Raw genomic sequence first — 23,170 nt, forward strand, 5'->3', positions numbered from 1 at the left:
ACCGAATGACGGTGCTGACCTGCAGCACAGCATCTTTTGCTTTGTGTCCGCAGGCTGGAGCGGGTGCCAGCTGGGTGCCAATGCCACCTGCGGGCATGGGGAGCGTCGCCGCCTCCTGAGCTGCCAGCGCAGCGACGGGGCCACCGTCAGCATGCAGCTCTGCCGGAGGGTGAGAACGGTACACACGTGTGCATGGGGCAGGGGAACACCCGGAGTGCTTTGTTTTGTTTCCAGAAAGCTGGTGCCTTCTGGTCCACAGCAGGACATGGTCCATAAATAGGGGAGAAGTTGTGTTTGGCACTGGGAGTGCAGCAGTTGAGTGCTTTGGGGAATGAAGCATCCCCGGGGGGGTTAGTGGGTGGTGTCACTCCTCGACTCAAATGTGTGGAGCACAGCTGCCAGCCCCGCACCATCCCGGTGGCTCCAACAAAGCTGGTGCCCAGGGAGATTGCCCTGCTAGAAGACTGGGATTGTCCTTTCAGAGCAAGACGCAAACGCTGAGGGACTTGACGTGAAATGCTTCAACACTGAAACCGCTTTCACCAATTGCACCCTTGGCAGAACTCCCCGTGAGCAGTGATGCCGGTGTCACACCGCAGCCGCTGCCACTTATCGTTTGCCTGGCTTGGCAGGAGGCGGCCGGGGGCCTGGGGAGACTGACACCTCCGTTTCCTTGTCATCTCACAGCTTCACCTGGAGAAGCCCGTGCAGATGAGCAGCCGGTGTGTGGTGGGGTGTGCGGTGGACTGCCAGCTCTCAGCGTGGTCAGCCTGGTCGCAGTGCTCCCACACGTGCGGCGCTGGTGGTGAGTGCCCCCTTGCCTCCTTCCCCCCCACCCCTCAGCAAGGTGGCACAGGCAGGACCCCCAGCCCCTGGCAGGCTCACACAACCCTCGAGCAGGGGTACGGCGCGCGGGGACCTTCCCCAGCCTCACCGAACCCTTCAGATGTGATTTGGGATGCCCTCAAGGTCCTGAGGTTTTTTGTTTTGTTTTGTTGGGTTTTTTGAACAAAGCAGGCTATTTTCAAAGTATTCTGAAGTGAAAATGCAACTTAGGAAACAAGTAGACAGATGCCTGGGGGATCATTTTATTAATTCAAACTCTCAGAATTCAGTCATAGGAAACATTAACCCCTGGGACAGGGGGAGTACATAGAGCTAGCAAAGAGCGGGGGAGAGCGACGGGATTCTTAAGGAACAGGTACATAAATACAAATCTTCTGCTGAAGTTACTTTTAGTAACATAATTACATCCCGTTGAAGAAAAACCACTAAACTATTTTTCATCGTTTAGTAAGTGCCTCTGTCTCCATCTTGTATCCGCAGGTCTCTGAATGTATCACTCCAGTAACTCCAGCAAGTTTTTCCATAGCCAGTAGTGCTCACCAGCATGCAGAAAGTGAAAGGATTAGGACCTTTTTTTAACTTTATATGATTAAAACCCCCTTTGAGTATTGACATGAGGAAATGTGTTGAAGGTTGTATTCAAAATAAGCTTCCCAGGCTTCTGACGTGCATTAGATGTACAGCTAATGGTCTTTAAGATTCAAGAGCCATAATGTATATTTGAATCAAATTCACTTAAGGTCAAAAAGAAAAAAGCTCTTAACTTCCATAAAGTGATTTCTTCAGATGGATTTTAGAGATCAAAGAATGTTACAGAAAAAGCTTAATATTTGGATTAGTGATGTTCTTTCTTTGCCGAGCTTTTAGCCCTTTTGTAAAGTAGTGCTTTCTTAACAGAAATGAATAATTCATGGCCAGTGTTTTAACAACACACTAGGAATACTATTAATTCCAAATTTTATTTTCTCTTCAAAACCCAGTTTGAAGCATTAATGCTCATGTTGCTGAATAGACTTACATTATTTTGGGGGGAGTTCAATTACTTACTAAAATAAACAGAGTTATGGTGCAAAAACAGGTGGTAACTTCTTTATGCCTTTTAGCATGCTTAAGATGCAGCTCACCTTAGATAATGCCTGAAGGTTTTTCCACCCTGAGCTCTTACATTGCTTAGTTTGCGAAGGGGTGTGCTGGATAAAGGTATGCCTTGTATTCTGCCCCTGATCCTGACATGCTTGTGCAAATCCTAAAGACTGGTTGAAGAGCTGATGGTTGCCAGTGCATGTAAGGAGCAAACAGTTACTTCAGTGCCCTAAATCGAAGCCGGGCTTCTGCAGAGGAAAACTGGAAACATCTGTGCACTGCTGAAGCAGACCTTCGCGTGAGTGTCCTGGCTGTAGGTGCCAAACCTCATTAAGGCTGCTTGAACCACACGGTCCAGCTGAAGCTCAGCTCAGTCTATGGGTCATCTTCTGGTCCTTAGAGACCATAACTGTGATATACTGCTGGCTGGAGAGCTGGCTCATACTGTTCAGGCTGTTGTCGTGTACAATCTAAAAGTTGGAGATACCGTTTTGTGAACCTACAGCAGCTAAGCAGCTGGGAAATCTGACTTAACAATTATATCATCAAGAAGTCAAGTTTTGCTCAGCCCTTCTCTATCGTTTGAATAGTTTTGCAGGAACCCAAGACTCTTCTGAATCTCATCCCAAAGCATGAACATCAATGAAACAGAAGTACTTTGCATCCAGGTTATTCCAAGTGCGTGGTTTATTTTGCTGCAGCACCAGTCCTGATCTGGGTTTTGCTGCAGAAGCCGTCAAGTGTGGAGCTACTCTGATATCAAACGTCTGTGATGGAGGGACCTTGGCACCTGTCCTGTGGCTGTGGCCTTTGTGTGGTTCCAACAACAGAAATACCATCATTTCAGGATCTTCACCCAGTGCCAGTTGATTATAAATACTACTTGATGATGGTATTAACAGAGAAGACGTTAATTATGTACTCATCTACAGGTGGTACTTCACAGATGAATCGAGTGAGGGTTTCCTACCTGAAGGTTCATAGGCTGCAGTACCTTTGAAATCATCATGAGTTTCTCAGAGGCGTTTGTGAGACTAGGATGAAGTGTCCAATTAGAGAGGGAAAACCAAAGGATGACAATAAACGAGCTGTGGGAATTGGCTGTAGTAAACACTGATTCAGCTTCCCTTTGCCAAATAAGTAATTGTGCACTGCTTGATAAAGCTAAAACGTGGGCCTTAAATGCACAGTTCTCAGAAATAATTCACAGCAGACCAGTTGTACGCGCCGTTACTGGCTCCCCTCACAATAATATTCTGCTTTTCTGACTTTTCTAGGAGAGCGTGAGAAGGGCCTGCTGAAGTACCATAAATGATTCCAAACATTATTTAAATATCATTCCGATCAAATTTTAATATTGCCGGATTTATGTTTTCATGTGTTTCTTAACTTGAGCATTGTTGCTAACATTTTTATTCTGTCCAACTCTTCCAATAGTGGTTTGCTGTGATATATTTTAATGGATGGTACCTTTCTCTTGCTCAGCTTTTATTTTATGGAACAATGCATTTAAACATGAAGCGGCACTGCTGTATATGTGGCACTGACAGCTAATACGGTACTGGTACAGAGCAGCCAAAGGCGGATATATTGATTTTTATAAATGATGATGAGTAAAGTAGATCTCTCTTTCCTGCCTGCACTGAGCCTACGGAGATGTGTAACTGATATTTGCCTGTTGCAGCTGTAGTTCTGGGCAGCATCTGTTCAGGATGCTGGTTAGGGCTTTAGGCTGACGGTGGGTTATATATTAGGGTTCCTCATATCAGTTGCTGTACTGCTATGAAAAGATGTATAGTACTGCGTTAATGGATGGTGCTCCCACGGCCTGAATCAGAGTTACTGGGAAGGTGTTTGGTAAGGATAATCCCCAGCAAATTGTATTTCCTTTGTTAAGGCAAATAAATACATGAGGATGCTGAATTTTTCTGCGTAAACGTTTTCCAATCCCATATGATTTCTCCCAGGTTGTCTTAACAGGAATGCTAAATAGTATAAACCCACCTAAACCCATGCTTTTCCACTTGTAAAGCTGACTTCATCTGATAAATTATGGGATTTACCGGAATTACCTAGGGCTGAATGCACTGCCATGCCTTGCACAGTCCTCAGAGCCCGGGAGTGACTGTAGCAGGTTGCAGAGATGTGCACCCCAACACCAGACTGACCTGTGGGATGGAAAGGATGGGGACAGGGATGTGCACGACTGAAAAATGTGGTGGTTACATTTTCCATTGCTTCAGTGCCAATTTGGGAAAATATTTTTGGTTTTGCCTTCTGAAGAAGAAACTTTCGTGACTTTTTCTCGCTTGCTACTCAAACTTGGCAAGGTCCAGTCTCGTGGTGCTGGAGACGTTGCTGGAAGAGAGGCCACCAGAACCTCTCCCTGAGCTGTGGATGCCCCAGTGCCTGCTGAAGGGACTGGCACTGGGAAGGAGGGGAAAAGCCTCATTTATCACCAGTCCCGTTTGCTTGTGACTTGACCTAAGCTGACCTTCAGAGCTTTATTTAAGTAACTTGAGCCATGCTCTCGTCTTGTGGTTGCCTGATAGGGCTGTTTTCTACGCTCTGCTCATGCTCATCAAACAGATAACGACGTGTCAGTGATTTTGACTGGGATGAACTCTAGCAGGAATTTTAATCATCTTGGTTTCAGCCGCAACACATCACTTTGTGGGGATAAAATGCAAGGAATGGCAATGGATTTTTTGGGGTAAAAAATCTTATTCTTCTGATTTGAAAATATGTTCCTATGTTTATGAGAAGAAATTTTAGCTGGTGATGCAAAACAGAATTTTAAGTGACCAGCATTAACAAGACTAGCCTCTTTTTTCCCCCGTTTCTAAACTAAAGACAAATTTGAGGTTATGGAGAAATACTTATTTTCAATTTTCATCACACGTTCTCTCTTAACCTTTGTATCATTTAACACTGCAGAGCAAAGGAATCAGAGATGTGGCCAAATCATTGGGAAATTCACTGGGAAATTAAAGAAATAGCTAGGATTGCTTTGACCCTTCCAGAGTTTGTATTGAAAGCAAATTAATTTCAGACATGGTGAGATTCTGTTCTCTATAGGCAGCAAAGGATAAGGTATTTAAAAAGTAAAAACAGGGAGTTTTTCTGCTACTTGGATGGTAACTGAGCACCTAGATAATGTTGTGGAGTGAGAAAAAGAAATCAGATCTTGCCAAAACTCACCACAGTGCTTGGGCAAAGAAAGATATCAGTGGAATTTCTTTCTTTCTTGACTTATTCACAATATACAAAGAAAGCGAAAGGCTAAATGAGTCAAGCACCAGCTGACCATTGTGAACGTAGTGAGTTTAAATGGATTGGATAGCCAGCTGTAGGAAAATAAAATGTAAATAATTACAGAGCGGTTTTTAATTCCTCTTAAAAGGATAATCGTGTTTTCTATTCAATGATCTTCCCATTTATATTTTGCTAGAAAGATGTTAAACTGTGTGTATGAAAGGAAATTATTTCATTAATTAATATAGCTTGATGAATGCTTCAGGCTTGCAAGTCCTTCCTAATGAAATCAGATTTTTTAACCTTAGGAGACCTCCTTTTCCGGGCTGGGAGCCCGTGTCTGGCGGGGCTGCAGAGCTCCCTGGTGCGGGTGAGCCGCCTGCCCCAGGGCATCCCGAAAACCCCACGGCCGCGGGCTTCCCGCGGTTTCCCAAAGAGCCTTTTCCATTGCTTGCCAGTCCTCAGCATTCAGAATTAAGAAGAAACCGGCAAATCTGGTCCAGTGCTGGAGAGACAGGAACAGCGAATTTTGGTCTATTGGGAAGGGGGGTGCTGCGTGAGGTTTGCCAGCGGCAGGCTGCGGGGGTTTGCTTCCCTTGCTCTGACCCCCAGTGAACCGCAGGAGTTTTTTACCTTTCCTCTCAGCTGGTAGGATTTTTTTCCACCTCCTAATGTATCTGATCCCATGATGGCTGAATGCACAGCCCTGTGGATAAGAGCTTTTATCATCATTTCTGTTACAAACTCCCTGGGTCCAGGTTATTAGAATTGGTAAAGAAAGAAGTCTTAAAATTGGTTTAAATGGGCTTAAAAATGGAATTCAATGGGTCAGAGCAAGGGAACAGCATTGTAAAGGGAAGAGAGCTTGCTAAGGTATCTGTCAGTAGCTTTTTCAGGTGTGTCTGCTTTTAATTTTTATTTGCTAAAATGTTTTTGGAAACGCTGCTCCGTAGACAGTTGCGATGACTGTTATTAGAGATGTACCTCAAACCCAGCTGCAGTATCGTTAATTAAAAAGCATGTGTATAAATAGCTGGGAGAAGGATCTGGCTGGATATCGCAGCCTCCCCACTTTGTGGGGGTGTTCGCTCCCCCCTGGGCTACCCTCTGCTCACGACTGCAGCTAGCTGACTGCGATCCAAATGGGAGAGCTCCGCCACAACGTGTTATCTCTTTCCTTTTCAGTGAGTTGGCAATTACTGCTTGCCTTGTCTTTTTGCATGTCTGTGCCCTTATTACCCAGAACTTTTATTTTTTTTTACTTGCCTCTCAAATCCACGCCTATTGAAAGTCAAGGCAGAAACTGTATCCCTGGCACAATCTTCTGCGTCCCGTTGCATAAAGGCTTCCCCCCCCCCCCCCCCTTTTCTTTTTAATTGGAGCTGGGATTCTAATTGAAACATTTTGAGTGAAAACATTCCTGGACATAAATGGACAGCAAAGGAGACGGAAATGGAATTGCAGTAACTAATGAATATATTCACTTTTACTATTTCAAAAGTAGTAACATAATTGCTTTTTCCATTCAGTTGCTGAAGAAGTTTGCACCAATAATAAATAGGATTTTAATGGAAATGGCAGAAGTGGTTATGGACGGTAATAGCCACTACAGTGTTTGCAGTTTTCAAATTAGATGCACATAATTGCTCATAAAAAGAAAATTTCATTTGTTAAAAATCTCTGGAAACATATTGAACGTGTAATGTTCGAAATTATGCTGCCATAGGAATTATTTTTGTGTCATATTTAATAATCAGGATTTAGTCAAGTATTTAAATATGTTGCATAAACAAATAAGATATTTGGAAAACACACAAAACTGTGTTCAAAAAATGTTTGAAAATACCAGGGACTTGCATCACTTAGACTTAGCAATTGCATCCATATTATCCAAATAGTCTTCCCAATTAATTGCTTTTTAAACAGATTTTAGTGCTGGAAAATGAACTAGGAATACTGATAAATGACAAAATCTGCCTTTCTTTCTTCCTTCTGGTCTCCTTCACCATGTCCTGTCTTCTCCCCTCGCCTAGGCCAGATGGTGCGTGGGCGCTCGGTGGTCCTGCGGGCAGCGGGCGAGGGCAGACCCTGCCCAGAGCAGCTCACCCAGCACAGGAGCTGCCCAGTGAAGCCCTGCTACAGCTGGCTGCTGGGCCCGTGGTCTCCCTGCAGAGTCCAGGTACGGCTTTCTCCAGCGCTCCCCGAGGGCTTCTCACCTTCCGAGCGGCCAGGGTCGACAACAAAAATCGTCATTACGTGGCAGAATTGATGGAGGCCACCGTTGGTGGGTGGGAGTTGTCTTTGTGGCTATTGAAGGTGCTGGTAAGATCCGTAGGAAAGCAGGGGAAGTTCAGCAGCGGTAAACCTCTGTACCTCGTCTTCCAGCCATCAGCAGCGATTTATGGCAGTACGGGTTCAAGTACTGCAAGCTTATAGATATATTAAAGGAGATTTATGGAGTAAACGTGCTTGAGTGGGCATAGTCGTGGTGACCTATAATTAAATTATATAAAATAACTCTTTACAAGAAAATAGATACACTAGATTTCAAGAGAGCTTAGTCCTTTTTAGCTTTTTTCTTTCCTTTTTTCCCCCCGTTGTTTTTTTTTTTTTCAAGTACTGTGTAGCAGGTCTTTCCCCGCAAGGTCTCTGGTACGGCGGTGTGAATTGTTGTGTGAAGTGATGGTTTCTCTTTCTCCTTAGCCTGGCTATCTTTTCAGTGTTCTGGAAATGGCTGGGTGCAGTTGTGATGTGCTGTACCTACGCTCAGTACCTCTGCTCGACACTGGAGCCGTCATTTTTTCATTGCCAGTGACTTGCATCAGGCTTGAAGTGCCTTTTTTTCCCCCTCTGTTCTTTTCCCTCTCTCCTTATCTGTTAAATCGCATTTCCAGCATTAAAACGTATTAGTGGGTAACACAGTTTTAAGCAGAGCTGAGTCTTTCGCAGTGATGTTTCTGGGGCAGAGCGAAGTCCACTTGAGCTGCTTAAAGCTGGCTTTGCTGAGATGGTGGTGGGATGTCTGGTTCCAGGGGACAGGACCTGTGCACAGATCTGTGGCTGCTTCCCCACATTATACCCTGTAGGGGACTGAAGCCAGTAATGCACATAAAGACTTGTGTTTTCTGCTCTGCCCTCCACCACCCTGCGAATGCCTTGAGTACCTGCATGGTTTCTAGACGCGGTAGGTGACTGTGTAGTGAACACTGTGGGCGGCAGAATAGACACCCAGAATTTTCCCAGGTTTTCACAAATGAAATCTGGAGCATGATCGGTTTTGGGTAGTCCAAGTTCAGAGAAAGAGAAATGCTTTTATATATTGAACAACAGCTCATTGCAGCTAGGGATGTGAATATGGTCCTTGTATGTACTGCACTCATATTTATTTACGTATAACATAAATACAACAAAATGGTACCATCAGCTTATGCTTTCTCCAGCTAATGCAAGCAAATTCTGTTAAACAATAGGGAAGAGACCTTCAACCGTAGGAGCTAACATAGCTGATAATTATTAGGGAAGCTGAATTAAAGCTTTTGTATACTCCAGATAAATAGCACATCATGCAGATTAAAAGTGTGTGCATCCAGAACCCAGCTAAATTCCAGCTCCAAGCAAGCAATCACACCTTCCCTAACCCAGATATCATCCCACACTTTCAGTGAGATAGAGCCTGCTTCTCTCCTTAAATTACCATGATGTAGTTTCTCTACCCTTTGCTTTGTTTTGGAGAGGAGCCATTTTTATTCGTGTTCACTTCTCTTTAATGAGGTGCTTAGGAATTAAATGTAGTTCATAAATACAGGGTGATTTATTCCTGTGCTTTACTGGAAAAGAAGCTTAAGCTTACCTTCTAAAGAAAGCTTTCAGAAGTCCTGTTTTCAAGGATGCTTTGTGAGATAAGGTAAATGCATCCTATGGTAAGACCAAAATGCATACTATTAAAGTGTCTTCCTGTAATAATATAAACAGGACAATTAATTATAAGGCTAAATCATTTTACCTTGTATTATGAGATAACTGAGACTGCATTTCTTAATTGCAGAAGGGCTATTTTATGCTAAATAAACTTCACGTGAATAATGAGAGATTTCTGCATGTTTAGGAACAGCCTGCTAGGTGTTCTGTGTGGCTGAATTTCACAGTACAGAAATCAGTGCATTGCCATCCAGGTAACCACACACGTCACAGGCACACCTCTGGTGGGCATGGGGCATTTCTGGGGCGTTCGGTGGGGTGCAGAATTTGGGAAATGGTCAATACACCTAACCTTAAAGGGTTACATTACATTAATAATTTTCCTACTGGAGTTGATATACTCTGACTAGTGTAAAAAAAAAAAAAAATAGCAGTGGCTGACACTGTTCAGAATTTTTCCACAAAGTGAATATCAGTAGCCAGATGTTATCAGGAACTAGCTGCCTCAAAGGCTAAGAACCTTTCCTTTCTAATGTGTTTTAAAAGCACTCCCTTAAATGTGGTCACTCAGCGCTTCCTCATTAGAGAAGACTTTTACCTGATTAAATGCTCATCAACCTGTGAAAGCATTGCCCAGTCAACACTTTACCTAAAATAATTGTGAACACGCATGAACCCCAGCAAAAGCTGAAAAGAAAAAACTTTTCTAAAAGACATGTCTGGGCAAAGTATCTCATTAGGATTGGTATCTCCTGTTTTATCTGTGTTGTATGTGAGAGGTTTGTGCAGGTGTTGCCTTAGGTTAGCCTGTTGCTAAATTCAAAAAATACCTGGCTGTCAAAATGCAGTCTTGGTGTAAACCTGCTCCTTACTTTACCAGTGGTTGGTCAGGGCAAGGGGATTGAGAGGTGGAGGCTCCATGTGGGTGCTTGTGGAGGGGCCCATACCTCCAGGCTGTGTTTAGGGAACCCAGGGTGTGTTCTGCATCCTCCGGAGGGTCAGCGCAGAAATGTTTGCAGCCAAATGGAGGGAATCCCCTCTGGAAGCCAAATACCTACATATTTCCTACGAGGAGCTCATAACTGAAGAGGCAAATCCTGGTTCTAGGCAAGCCTCGGACGATCATATCTTCCAAGGAAGAGGCATTTATAATATGGATTTGATCCTCTGAGTCTTGAATATGTGATCGTTTCCTTGGCAGTTCTCCTCTGATTAGCAGCTATTCCCTGCATTCTCAGTGTGCCATCACTGCAGCAAACTTCCACTGATTCCCACACCTTTTAATTAGATCTTCAAATGTATAATTTTGGGGACATGAATAATTTTGAAGGTGATAAGGAAGTTATTGCGGTGCTCCTGCATTGCTTATGACCTTACCAGATATACGAAAAAACATCTCCTCCTGTAAATGACAGGATGACATTTTATCTTTTGTGTTCAGTTGATTGTAAAAACACATCACTGGTCTTGAAAGAAAGCAAGCAGATGGAAGCCACTGTTGAAAAGCGAACCTTTATCTTTGGGTTTGTTTGAGAGTTGTTTATTTTCTAAATTTTTTCCTATTTATTTTTTATTCTAAACACTGAAACATATAAATGTTTTTCTGATATTGCATGATAGTAGAATGAAATATGTATTGTTTTCACCTATTGAAATCATGATATTCATATAATTATTTATATGTTGATACCTAAAGAATTACTAACAAATTTTTTGTAGAAGAATAAGCAGCTTTTGAAAAACTTATTTTGTCCTGTCCAGTCATTTAGTCATTCCTTGAGCCACTTTTTGCTGGGAATATACTGCACTTTGGTTAGTGCCCATTTCCCCTGAGAATTTTCTCCACATTGTCTTCTGTTTCCACCAGCCATTTCTAAGAGCTCTAACACAATTGACAGCTGCATGAGTTATTCACACACCATTAATCTCAGACCGCAATAGAGGTTTCAGCGGTGAAGGAGTAATTTGGAACAGTAAGTAACACACTGACTAATGTGAAACATGGTGTTAAAAACTTGGAATCTGGCTGCATATAGTAAATCTACACTAATACTTCTCTAAGATGCTTTTGATTAGCAACTGCTCTAAATCCAGCTACTTATGCTCTTATTTCCATTTCATTGTGGGTCTGCAATAGAAGGGATGGAGCGTATGAAAAAGCTACCAGATGTGTGCAGGAGAGCCAATCCTGAGATTCCTGCTAGGAAGCCCACTGCTGAATGGATGGACTCAGTAGGAGCCATTCTGTTCTGCAGATGAAGTCCATTATTTTAAAAGAATCCACTGCCAAGTGATCCAAAGGAGCACTTCCCTTGGTTATATAAAAACAATGTTTCATCCTCCTTCTTGAGATTCATTTGCTGAATTATGTAAAGTGCCGTTTCGGCAAGGCTTCGGGTGCATGTTCATAAAGCATCACGCAGGGTTAAGATGTACACCTCAAGCATCATTGCAGCTCTGTTTTTCAGATGTGAATGAAACAATTTCAGCCTCTAGAAATACTCTCAGTGCTTCAGCTCTTACAGCACCCTGAGCCCTTGATCGTCGCTTTAGCCAAACAATATTGCTTTTTCTGATAAAAGAAGTCTTCTTCAGCAGGTAGCTTGGTGTATGACTAAGTGTTTCAGAACTGGGCTGACGAGTCAGTTGGAGCCTCCTCCACCTAAGTGCTCCTATTGGGCTGTACTGTCAAAGGTGAGTGGAAATGGCCATTCCATCATTATGGACAGGAGGCTCTGCTCTTAGCCTCTTTAGAGAAGCCAAAAATGTCTGTGCTGATGTAACTGGGCACTAATTAAGCATCAGTAAATTCACTAGCTCTAGTGAAAGGCTTGAAGATGGTATTCATTTTTTATGGTACCCACCTCTTCTCTTGCTTTGGTTATGACATATTCTGTGTGGCTCTGCCCCTGCCTCTGGTCATCTGTAGAGATGTGCAGAGGAGGACTCCATCTGTCTTCCTATAACTGGCAATACTATTGCAGTCCAAAGACCAAATTTGTATCCTTGGAGTCTTTTTACGTGGAATCAACTGCGTTTCTTCTGTCATCTGCTAACGTCAGTGATGTGTGTCTCTGCTCCCTTCTGTCATTTTGTAGGGTGGACAGTGTGGAGATGGACTGCAAGTCCGCAACCTCACATGTGTAGTGCACGATGCATCTGTTTCTGCTGCATCCAAACCCGTAGAAAATGCGTTATGTGGTGAGCTGCCTTTGAAAGAGAGTGTGCTGCAGTTACCGTGCTCTGTGCCTTGCCCAGGTAAAGTCTTTGGAAAGCCATAGTGCATTTCTGCCTGTGATAACTCTCTGAGATGGACATGCTTCCATAGCTCTGGGTCCTGTCAGCCATCGTAAAAATTTGTACCTCAGCAGATCAGGTAAATGCTCAGCCTGCTGTTTCTGGATACCCTGAAAAAGGCTTCTTTTGTTTTTTGAAAAAAATGAGATCCCCACAAAGCAGAAAATCAGAGTATTGCATACCACTGGGCGATACACTGGGGTACTTCACTATTAAAGCTGTTGTGTGCTTAGGTTGTCCTTATCCCTTTAAGGCTGATTCCTTTGCAAAACCCGTAATTTATTCTTTCAATACACAGGTGACTGCCACCTGACAGAGTGGTCAGAGTGGAGCTCCTGTGAGCTCACCTGCATCAATGGTAGGAGCTTCGAGACAACAGGGCGCCAGTCTCGATCCAGGGCGTTTATTGTCCAGTCCCCGGAGAACCAGGAGAGCTGCTCTGGACAAGCGATGGAAACACGGCCTTGCTCAGGTAGCATGGCTGCAGTGCTGCTTCTTCCCATTCAAGAGTTTATTCTGGTTTTGTTGCACGATGAAGGCTAACTGGTACTGATATTGCAGGAGGGAAGTGTTACGATTACCTGTGGAAAACCAGCCTTTGGCAGGACAACAGACGCACGGTGTGGTGTCAGCGCTCAGATGGAATAAATGTCACAGGTATGTCCACAAATTGCCATGCATGATTACGAATGAAAAGTTTCCATCCAGGTTTTTCTTCTTCTGCATCACTTGCTCAGAGAGAAGTCGGGCATCCTTCCTAACACCGCCAGAATTTCAGTTCAGATCAGTGTGTAGGAAAGACAGACGGGAGCTCACCAGCCTTGCTGTTGGGTCAACATCATACATGTATGACATAAGAGCATTTGGGCGAGTTACCCCTACTGTTGGGCTGGTCACGGGAAGAAATGAGTGTACGTATACTAAAAGGGCTGCCTGGGCTGGCTTGCACAGCTGTTAGTGCAACCTTCCTGTAACTGTGGAGAACAGAAGAGAACATCACATGCGTGGTAGAGAGCCCAGCTTCTGTACCTCCTCTTCTTCTATTCAACACGCAGGAATCTCAAATCACTCAAACTGTGAGATTCCTGCTGTTGCCGTGACCTACAAATTCTGCCTGCGTGGGATGAAAAGGGAAATTCATGGTCAGCGCTTTGAAGCTCCGCAAGAGATTGGCAAAGGCGGTAGGGCTTGCATATCAGTCGGGTCGCTCTCAATATGCTCAGGGTGAATGAGGAAAGAGTGGAAATGAAAATGCAGATCTTCTCATCTAGTTCTATTTATAATGAGTAGTTAAGATAATAACAAAATTTTAATGTGGCAAAAGTTGCTGAATAGGTAAGAACTCATTAACATGTTTTTATTCCTATAGAAACACAGACTTCCCCAAGTGAGGATGGGCAAAGGTGTTACGTGGATTACATAGTCTTGTGTAGATAGGACATTAATGAGGACACAGATCATCTGCATAATTCCTGATTCTGTCCCCAACTTCCTATGTGGCCTGTGGCAAATTGCTTAAATCTGTATCTCTGTGTTCTCCATTAACAAGATGGGTATGATAATAATTCCCTGCCTTGTTAAGGCAAATTAATTAATGCAGTGCCTACAGATAGGATGCTAATGCACTCAATACACTAGTATTTAACTATATAAGAATAAGCAAGCAAGCACTTCGTACACCGTGGTGATCCAAGTCAAAAACATTTTAAAACATGCCCTTGAAGGCACTCAGGATTTATTTTCTTTTACAGGAGGGTGTGCTCTTCAGACGAAACCTGCAGAAGTTCGGCACTGCAGCCCAGCGTGCAGAAAACCCTTCTCCTACTGCACACAGGTAATGGCTTGCTGCAGAATATGTTTGAGAAATTAACGCTGCAAAATCTATTCAATTAGCTTCTGTATCTTAAACGCATTCCAGGAGCTAGAAAATAGTTTAGTGAGTCCCTGGTACCACCTCGAGGAAGATGTGGGAATCTCAGTCTGAAAGGAAACCGTAAACCCGCACAGATGAGTGATGCTGTGTTTATGTGGTGTTACGAGTTTGCTTGTGTTCTGTAGAGGGGGTTTTGAACTTCTTGGTTTAATTTTCATTGAATGCTATTTTACTGTCCTGTAGAAAATGAGCTGTTTAAAACTTGGGTAAGAGAGGAGATAAAAGAGTATGCTGTCTCCCGCTCTTCCACGGACACAGAAAGCCCCTGTGAGGTAGGGAAACTGTAGCAGTGTGATCCCACTGTCTCCATACTCCTTTCTAAAGAAAAACCTGGAAGTGACCTTTTTTGCTTGTATGTTGAGCATCTGCAACACTTGCTGAATCGGGGAGCCCCTTCCAGTTCCTTGCCTCTGAGCAAACATGAACCCAGAGGTTACAGATGTCCCTTCCTGCCATTCCGAGCTCCAGACTGACAGCTTCCCAAAATGCCTTACCGTACTGTGACGAAGCATAAAACCCAGAACCCTTAAAGTAGCCAGGGGCAGCTGGGGTTTAGCTATTTATATTTTGAAAACAGCCTCCAGGGCTTTCAGCTTCAGCTGCGGAATTACCATTGGAAACTAGCTCTTGTGCAATTCAGGGCTGCTGAGGGGGTGGTCAAGAGAGTGCTCAGAGCCTACAGGAATATAAAAATGATGGGTAAGCATGAATTTATTAGCTATAAAAACTCTTGAGACTTCACCTTTTGTCCAAAAAAGCTCAAGATCCTGTCTGTCAATGAGTGGGGGATGTTGTGGCAACAAAACTGATGTCAGGAGTTCTTATCACAGAGATTGTAAATCAGTTGCCTGTTTGTAGGGTAACCCAGGGTATCAGACCCTCAGTCATTGTAATTATAAGATAATTAGCAAAGAAAAACAATCTAAAAAAGATGCTTTTAAAGTAGAAATTCAGAAAATGGAGTATATTTTTTAGCAAACCACAGACTTCTAAGAAACCTCTTGAAGAAAATGCTTAGACTGATCCAGTGGCTATTTGGCTGTAAGAAAGCAAGCTTGCTTTGAGGTCGCCCTTTGAAATACCAGAGTGGAAGTATGTGGGGGAAAGTTTGGGTCTGAAGTGGGATTCTTTCTTGTCATTTCTTCTAATGCCCAGCAGGTCAATGAGAAAATTGTTACTGACAAGAGGAATTTGGATCAAGCCACATATGCCTGTGAAATGAAAATGTTTATATGTTGGGCTTTTCTGTAATTACTGACTTTTTATTCAGCCAATTCCCCAAATATATTTTGGCTTTTTGTACTGAAATGGGTTTGCAGGCACTGGTTTCTGGTTTAGTTGGTTTGGTGGTGGTGAAGTCGAACGTGCAGGGTGTACCTTGCAGTTTGTTCATAATTTGCCTATGATTTGCACTGGTCTGCGAGAAGATGCTGTTTGGTTTAATACTGAATTCCCTTTTATCGCCTAGAGCGGAGTCTGCGGTTGCGAGCGAGGATATACAGAAATAATGAGATCAAATGGTTTCCTGGATTACTGCATGAAGGTACCAGGTGTAGAAGATAAGAAAGCTGATGTTAAGACCATTGCTGGAAAAAATAAACCTGTCAACTCAAAAATGCATGACATTTTCAAAGGATGGTCTATTCAACCTTTTAATCCAGGTGAAAAACTTAAATATGAATGGAATAAATTGTCTTTACAGCATTTCTGTAGAAGAAAGGTACAAGCTTTGTAGATTGTAACATCAGAGATTGTGTCTGGGAGCTGCAGAGCAGCCTCCCAGTTTCTAACTCACATGCCATCTTTCATTCCTTTGTGCCTATACAGAGTAATCACAATCTCTTATGTTGAGAGATAGCAAAGACAGAGTGAAGCAATAATATTTTGCAAAAGTATACTCATGTGTGAATTGGGGGGATGCTTAGAACTGTTATCTGATAATGTTTCTAGAACTAATATGTTTGGACCAGGAAAGATATTGATCACTAGTGCTTCAGAAGATTCAGAGCAGAAAGTACTTAAGATTCCATTAAAGAAAACATTGGTTGTTTCTTGCCATATTTCAAAAGTATATTAAAAAAAAAAGGGGGGGGTAGAAAATGTAGCGTTTAAAGTGTTGAAGTTAAGACATTAAAAAATACCTGGCAAAAAGCAGGCAAGCTGCTGTGCCAAATCAGTGCATCCCAAGCGGACCTTTGACTTCCACACTTATAAAATGCTTCCCAGTTGGAACCATGTACTGGATATGGCCGGACCGGTTCACAGGACTGGTGCTGTAGCTGTAATAGCTGATTACCGTTTTGGCTGTTATTTGCAGGATTAATTTATTCAAAGTAAATTTCTAAAATGCAAATAGGACTTCAGAATGTGAGGTGAAGGCGTGTTCTAAAATACTGGCAATGCAGTCTTGCCCCTCTTCTATTACCTGACATTGCATTTGTTTCCTATGAGTTTGTAATGAACACAAGACTTCAGAAAACATGTAACAAAAGGTTCTGTTACGGGATTCAGGGAGCCATAATTCTGTCTGATATATGTGATCACACTTTGAATGTTACATTTACATATTTGATTTGCATACAGTAGTTAACCTTTGCATTCATAGTCTCTGAGCTCATAGGGTTTGGTCCAAAGCCTTTTAAAGTTGGCTGTTTTTTGATCAAACCCGTCATCCAGAAGCCCACACAGTTCAGCAGCAGTTTGAGTCACAGGTTTGGGGTTAATTGCCTTTTTGTCAGCATCCATGCCCCTCTGTAGGCTGTCTTACTTAGGTGTCATCTTTTCAGCTGGTACCTTTACGGGGTTAGAAAAAGGGAGAGAGGTGCAGGTGGATGCTGCAATCCTCTTTTTAAATCAGCATTCAAGGCTGCAGCCCTGAAAGCTTTTGGTGGGCTTGACCTCAGCGCAGCATCTGTGAGCCAGTTCTCCCCCAGGGACTGCAAGACAGAAATAGGGACTAAGGAGCTTTTACTGAACATGGTGTTATTTAATTTTAGGGCAGACGTGTTATAGAAACAATAGATGGGAAAGGTATAAATGTGTTCTACGAGTGCTAAGTGTATCACCGACCCCGTGGCATCCTGCAGGTAACTCTTAGGTCTGTATGTGCCCCTCAGACCCCAGCTCAAGGCTGGTGCTCTTGAAATCACTGCCCTTTGTCTAACTTCTTGACAAAATATGTAATTACTCCCCTTAAACAGGCTGTCAGGCTTATTAGTCTGGGGGTTTGCAGTAATTACTGCTAGCTGAGCCAGTAAACTGCTGTTACCTACCAGTTAGGCTCTTGATAGCAGGTCTGTGGTGAATGCTCCCTGTATGGATGGCATTTACTGCCCTTCAGTACCATAGTCCTTGACATTTGTGTACGTCTAAGGACTTACATCTGTCAGTAAAAGTATACGTGCCTTTCTCCAATTAATTTGTTATTTCCCTTCCTGTTTACAGTTTGGAACACAAATTTTATTAGGATTTAATGAGGCTGATGTTTTTGTTCTTCTAAATGCTCTGCAGGAGTGCACAGAGCTGATTTTGAATCAGGCTGTGTTTTTCCTTTCTTTACAACACTCTGGGAGGTCAGAGTTCAGGTACAGGAACTTTTTTCAAGTTGAGAGCAATTTAAATAGCAGTGTTTAAATTGTAGGATGACATGGTCCAATGCCTTTGTGTTGGGGGTGGAGAGCCCGGCTGCCTTCACAGAAGACACTGTGGGATGCCTTTTTGTGGCTGCGACAGTCCCTTTGCAGGACTGCTGAATGTTTCATGGGCATCTCCAGTTGAGAGGGTGACAAATTTCATACCCTGACTTCAGCAAAAAACAAAAAAAACCAAAACCAAAACAAACCAACCCAGACCTGACAAATGAAGTTTGTCTCACATGAGAGATAGGCTGTAAGTGTTTCAAGGAGAAGAGAAAATCTGAGAGGTACTCAGCCTTTCCACAAAGCCTGGAAGAAAAACAGAGAAAGAATGGGATCTGATTAAGTATGTTTCCCTTTGAAAAAATTCATCATTCAAACGTAAAATGTAAAACAGGCTCGGTGATTGTCCGTGAAGTAACTCCCCGCTCGCATGACTGAGTTTGAAATGGCCTATGTCAAACCATGGCTGTGAGCACGGGCAGGTTCCTATTCCTGCCTCCGCTATGTATTAACAGCTCTATTGATGTGAATCAGCTCAGGCGACTGCTGCATGGGGAAAAATGCTATTGCTTCTCCCCACCGAGCAAGCTGTACAGCCAGAACGGAGTGAGAAATGGAAATGCTGCTCTTTTTAGAATTATTATTGTTACTATTGCAAAGCTTGTAATTAAGGACCTGTCGAAATAACGTGTTTTGGGATGTTGTGTCAGAAGGATATGTTTCAACACACTCAAGCTCACATGTACGTGGAGGGGTTCCTGCAGGGGTCCTCTGTCCTTGAAACCCCAACGGTCCTGTCAAGAGCCTTACTTTGTCTTAAAGCCCGCTGTGTTTTGGGCTCCTGTGGCCCAACTAGAAAGCTCTTGCACAACTTTATCCCTCTTACTATTACAAAGCGTATTCTTGTTTTTATTCTAAGCCGAACTTATGTCTGTTTGTTGCCCAAGTGTTTTTCAGCCCTAAGTAGCTTGCTCACTGGTGTTTACCCCAGTTGACCCCAGGTATTTACAGAGAACAATCCCATCCCTTCTCAGTCCGCTTTTCATAAGGCTGAACGTATCGGGTGTTACCTGCGCTTCTATCTGGGTCAGCTCAACATTGAGCTGCCTTTGCCAGAGCAGCCACGGGCGCTCCGGGGCAAATGCACTGCAATTATCTTGTGCCCTGCTCCTTTCCACAGGCAGGAGCCTGGCCAGGTTGTATTTCTTGTGCTGCACCGTAAGCCCGGGCTGCCTGTAACGAACTGCAGGAGCTCAGCCAGAGGAGAGGTTATGAAATAATGCTGCTTTGGAAAGCTGAGACGAGGAGTTCATTTTCAGTTATCGTTGAGAAAAATCTACACTCCTTATCAAAGTTATGATTTTTGTCTTTAAAATGATTGATTTTTGCAGGAATTTTTTTTTCTGTCAAAAATGTGGGGTTTATGGGTTATTCCCAGCCTGACCTTGCTGTGTTTCCCAGCAATGACGCCACTAATTTTGCTCGTGTGCTTTCTCTTTACTTAATCTTTGAAGAATTTGTGTATTTTAGAATAAAGGTTTTTTATTCTCCCCTTTTCTCCCCCTGTCCTTTTTCCACATCTTCCAACAGATGGTAAACTGAAGATGTGGGTATACGGAGTATCAGCTGGCGGGTTCCTCATCATAGTTTTCCTGATTTTTACATCCTACCTGATGTGGTGAGTATGACCTGTATTTTGTCCTTCAATAAAATAAAAGCTAGTTTGCTTTTATTTAAACAATCCGAAATGTATCACAGTGTTCTGTGTTACAGAGATTTAATCCTCAAGGCTTTAGGAAAGGATGGAGCTTGGATTACCTAACTGCCTTCATTTGGCCTCAGAGTAGTTTTAAGCTCCAAATTGTAAATACTAACGGATGTAGTTGTGAAGAGGTATGGTGACCATGCAGGGAAAGGATTCTTTTTGGTTAGCAATAGGCCCTTATATTTATGCAGACTTCTGCTGGGATTAGAAAGGGCTTTTTATTGTATTCTTAAAAAAAAAAATAAAGCAAAACTGAAAAAAAAAGGTGAGGAGGCTGATTGGATCGAGGAGCTGGCTTCTGCTCAAGGAAGGACTAAATAGAATAGGGGCATTCATTTGGAAAATGATTTTTGACATGGGAATACAAAAGCGATCTATGAAATCATGAATGGAGTAGAAAAGGGTGCTAGGGAATTTTTGTTTCCCATAGTATAAGAAGTGGAAGGCATCTGATGAAATGATCGTTTAAAATAAACAAAAGATTTTATTTTTCACACGGTGCCAGGGACTGTGTGTGCCAGGAAGATAAATGGATTTGAAGATGGCATAACAGTTCACGGGAGATTGGGTCTCCTGGTGTTAGTTGTGGTGTTCTGGATGTACGCTCCAGCTCAGGAATTCCCTAAATAGGTTTTTGCGATGAACGTGTCAGGTGGAGATATGTCCCGTGGGTAAGGCTGCTGTTACCAGCCGCTGGTAGAGTACTGGGTGTACCGAAGCCCTGGTCTACACCAGTGTGGGCTTTACTGGTCAGGGAGACGTCTGCCCTCCAAAGCAACCGCTGCCCCAGGCTAGTGATGTGCTCTCTGCTTTGAAAATTTGGAAAGGTTCTGCCATCGATGCATCTCGGTGGATGCAAAGGGAGCAGTGGCCAATGTCCATGTGTCCTGCAAGGCCCAGAGCTATCCCTGAGGACCATGGAGCTGGCTTGGGCTTTACAAACGTTAACCGTGCAAGTTGCCCCAGCCCCTGTCAGATCAGGGCAGGCAACCAGAGCATCACAACTGTGGCCTGACAGCATCGATGCCCTTTTCATCTCAAATCAGTTTATTCTCTCTCACTCTCTTAGTCTTCCCCTCAGTCTCTCACTTCAGTTAGAAGCTTAAAAAACACCATTTGGACGCTGCTTAGGCAATGCAGTTATTTTCCCAGCCATGCAGCTACCGTTTCTCTGTGGCTTCACCGTGGAGCATACAGAGGACTTTTTGAATAACATTACATAGTTTTCCATCACTCGAAGGCTGGTGAGGAAATGTATTTCTCAATAATAATTATTGTTACTTCAATACCATGCCAAAGAAAAAAATGAGAATATCCCACTCATAGACAGTTCACATTTCAATTTTTCTGCGAGGTGTTCCTTGTTTTGTCAGCTGTGAGAAGACAGGGGAGACAAATACACTTTATTTCCTCTCCAGAAGAAGAGCACAGCTGGCTGCCAGTTTTCGGCAGGCTGTATGTCTGCACCACATCACCATACACAAGCAGGTCGGTGTGGTTTTTCTGGGACGCAGTCACTTGTACTGCAGTGTCACCTAGTTGCAAAATGAAAGAGCTGGGGTGGGAAGTTGATTTTTCGTTGATATTTGAGTTTTGGTGAGGTTTCTGAGCTTATAACAGCTTATAATTTTGTCTCTTGAAATATTTTTCTTGCAGCAAAAAAACAAAGCAGCATCAAAGCACTCCTCCGCAGCAGAAGCCTCTAACCTTAGCCTATGACGGAGACATTGATATGTAACATAAAAAAGGAATCCAAATGTAGACATCGACTGCCTTAACTGCTTTCTTTTTTGGAACTCTCAGACTTCTCAGTTTTTTGAGGAATCTCCTGATGTGTAATATACCGGGCAGAACAGAACAGAAGTATTGCAAGCTTAAAATTTTGCCACCTCTCTATTAAAAAAAATGGAGTCAAAGACTTGTATCTTGTGAAACTTTTCTGAAGAGACCACAAAATGCATCTCTTCCTGTTGAGCAATGGGAATCAAAAAAACACCTAAGAGAATCTACAAACATCAAAAGGAATTAGTAAAAAAAAAAAAAAAAGGCATGACAATCCTGAGGAAAATGTGACATTTACTGTAAATGACAAGTTTGACACAGCATCATTATGCACTATATTAGTGCAGCGTTCTTTATTCTTCACATATTTCAACAATGAGTTTTCTAGCGTTTACATTTCGTTCAAAGACTTTAAAACCGGATCATGTATTTTGAGAAACGCAAGGAAGAATGAGCTGAAGTGTCTGAAGTTACTAGGTTTTTTAAAGTTTCTTCCTTCTTATCCTGTTTTCTAGTCTGGAATATGATTTTGCTTCATTTCCACCTACAGGACAGAATAAGGATTGTTATGAAAAAGCATAGGTGGTTTCTTAACCAAGAATATTTTTTAAAGAGTTGAGTAGATAGATGTTTTGGTGAATGGCTATAGGATTTGATTGTTTAAAAAGTATTTTAAATTAAATTAAACCATGTAGATACATTATGGCCAGTTTAAATTGTTATTCAGTTTAATTAATACAAACTCCACTTTTGTATTTAAATTTTCTTATCTGAAATATTTATAAATTCTTTTTTTGAATTTAATTACCTGACCTCATTTAATATACATCAAACACAAAGGCAGTTTGTAGAAGGTCTTGCTTTTATAAATGTTTGGAAACCACTGAGAAGTTACATGTCGTAAACATCTGGGAACATTTGAAGAGGGTAAGTGTTTATAATAGTGTGTGTAACAAGTAAGAAAGTGCCATCTTGTGGTATTGACTTGTATTTATAAGCAAATAAAATGCTAAAGAGAGTGAGAAAATTGCTTCTGGTATGTTGAATTAAATGTGTGTAAACAGCATTCGTTATTAGCCTTCTACTGTGTCTGAGGTTGGACTTGGATTTCAAACAATTCTGGCATATTTTGTGCTGTAGCGATTAGTGGAAGAAATATTGTAGACAAGTACTGGGCGAGAGAATAATTGCAGATCTGGAGAATGTTTGGTTTTATTTTTAGCACAATGCTGCTGCTTATTCCAATAACGAGAGGGAAGAGAAGGATTGTTACCAGCCTGGCACCTATACGGTCCTTCTCAATCCACGGTTACGTCAGAGCAGATCATTGGAAGAGAAAGAAAGGTATAACTAGGGCAGAAGGCAATGCTGGTCTTGTTACGTTGCTATTCACAGCTTTGTAAAGTGATTTGGATGTTACGGTTTCATTGAAAAAATGATGGAGTTGTAGATCGGTTTCCTTCCGTAGGTCAGGATCCCACCCAGCCAGCCGGTCTCCTGCAGCGTCGAATTGAGGTGATACTGTGTCATCATAGCAAGGTCAGGAATGAGCTTTCCTCTCCCTGCACTGAAAGAAAAGGCTGATGGAATTGTGAGGGGAAATTGTCGCACTTGTTTCTAGCCCTGAAGATGTGCTGGCCCTACTTTCTCCTT

General features: G+C 42.7%; 1 protein-coding gene across 1 annotated transcript in view; it reads left to right on the forward strand.

The window, feature by feature from the left end:
• The window catches only part of THSD7B (thrombospondin type 1 domain containing 7B), a 269,377-nt gene extending 247,574 nt beyond the window's left edge, over positions 1-21,803 (forward strand). The window contains exons 19-28 of the mRNA XM_056350383.1: positions 54-169; positions 688-805; positions 7,218-7,363; positions 12,201-12,360; positions 12,698-12,871; positions 12,961-13,056; positions 14,151-14,233; positions 15,801-15,993; positions 19,561-19,648; positions 21,392-21,803. Coding sequence (XP_056206358.1) covers positions 54-169; positions 688-805; positions 7,218-7,363; positions 12,201-12,360; positions 12,698-12,871; positions 12,961-13,056; positions 14,151-14,233; positions 15,801-15,993; positions 19,561-19,648; positions 21,392-21,473 — 1,256 coding nt within the window. The 3' untranslated portion in view covers positions 21,474-21,803. The remainder of the gene's footprint in view (positions 1-53; positions 170-687; positions 806-7,217; positions 7,364-12,200; positions 12,361-12,697; positions 12,872-12,960; positions 13,057-14,150; positions 14,234-15,800; positions 15,994-19,560; positions 19,649-21,391) is intronic.
• The last annotated feature ends 1,367 nt before the right edge of the window (positions 21,804-23,170 follow it).

Source organism: Falco biarmicus, chromosome 8 (assembly GCF_023638135.1).
Source record: "Falco biarmicus isolate bFalBia1 chromosome 8, bFalBia1.pri, whole genome shotgun sequence".
Lineage (NCBI taxonomy): Eukaryota > Metazoa > Chordata > Aves > Falconiformes > Falconidae > Falco > Falco biarmicus.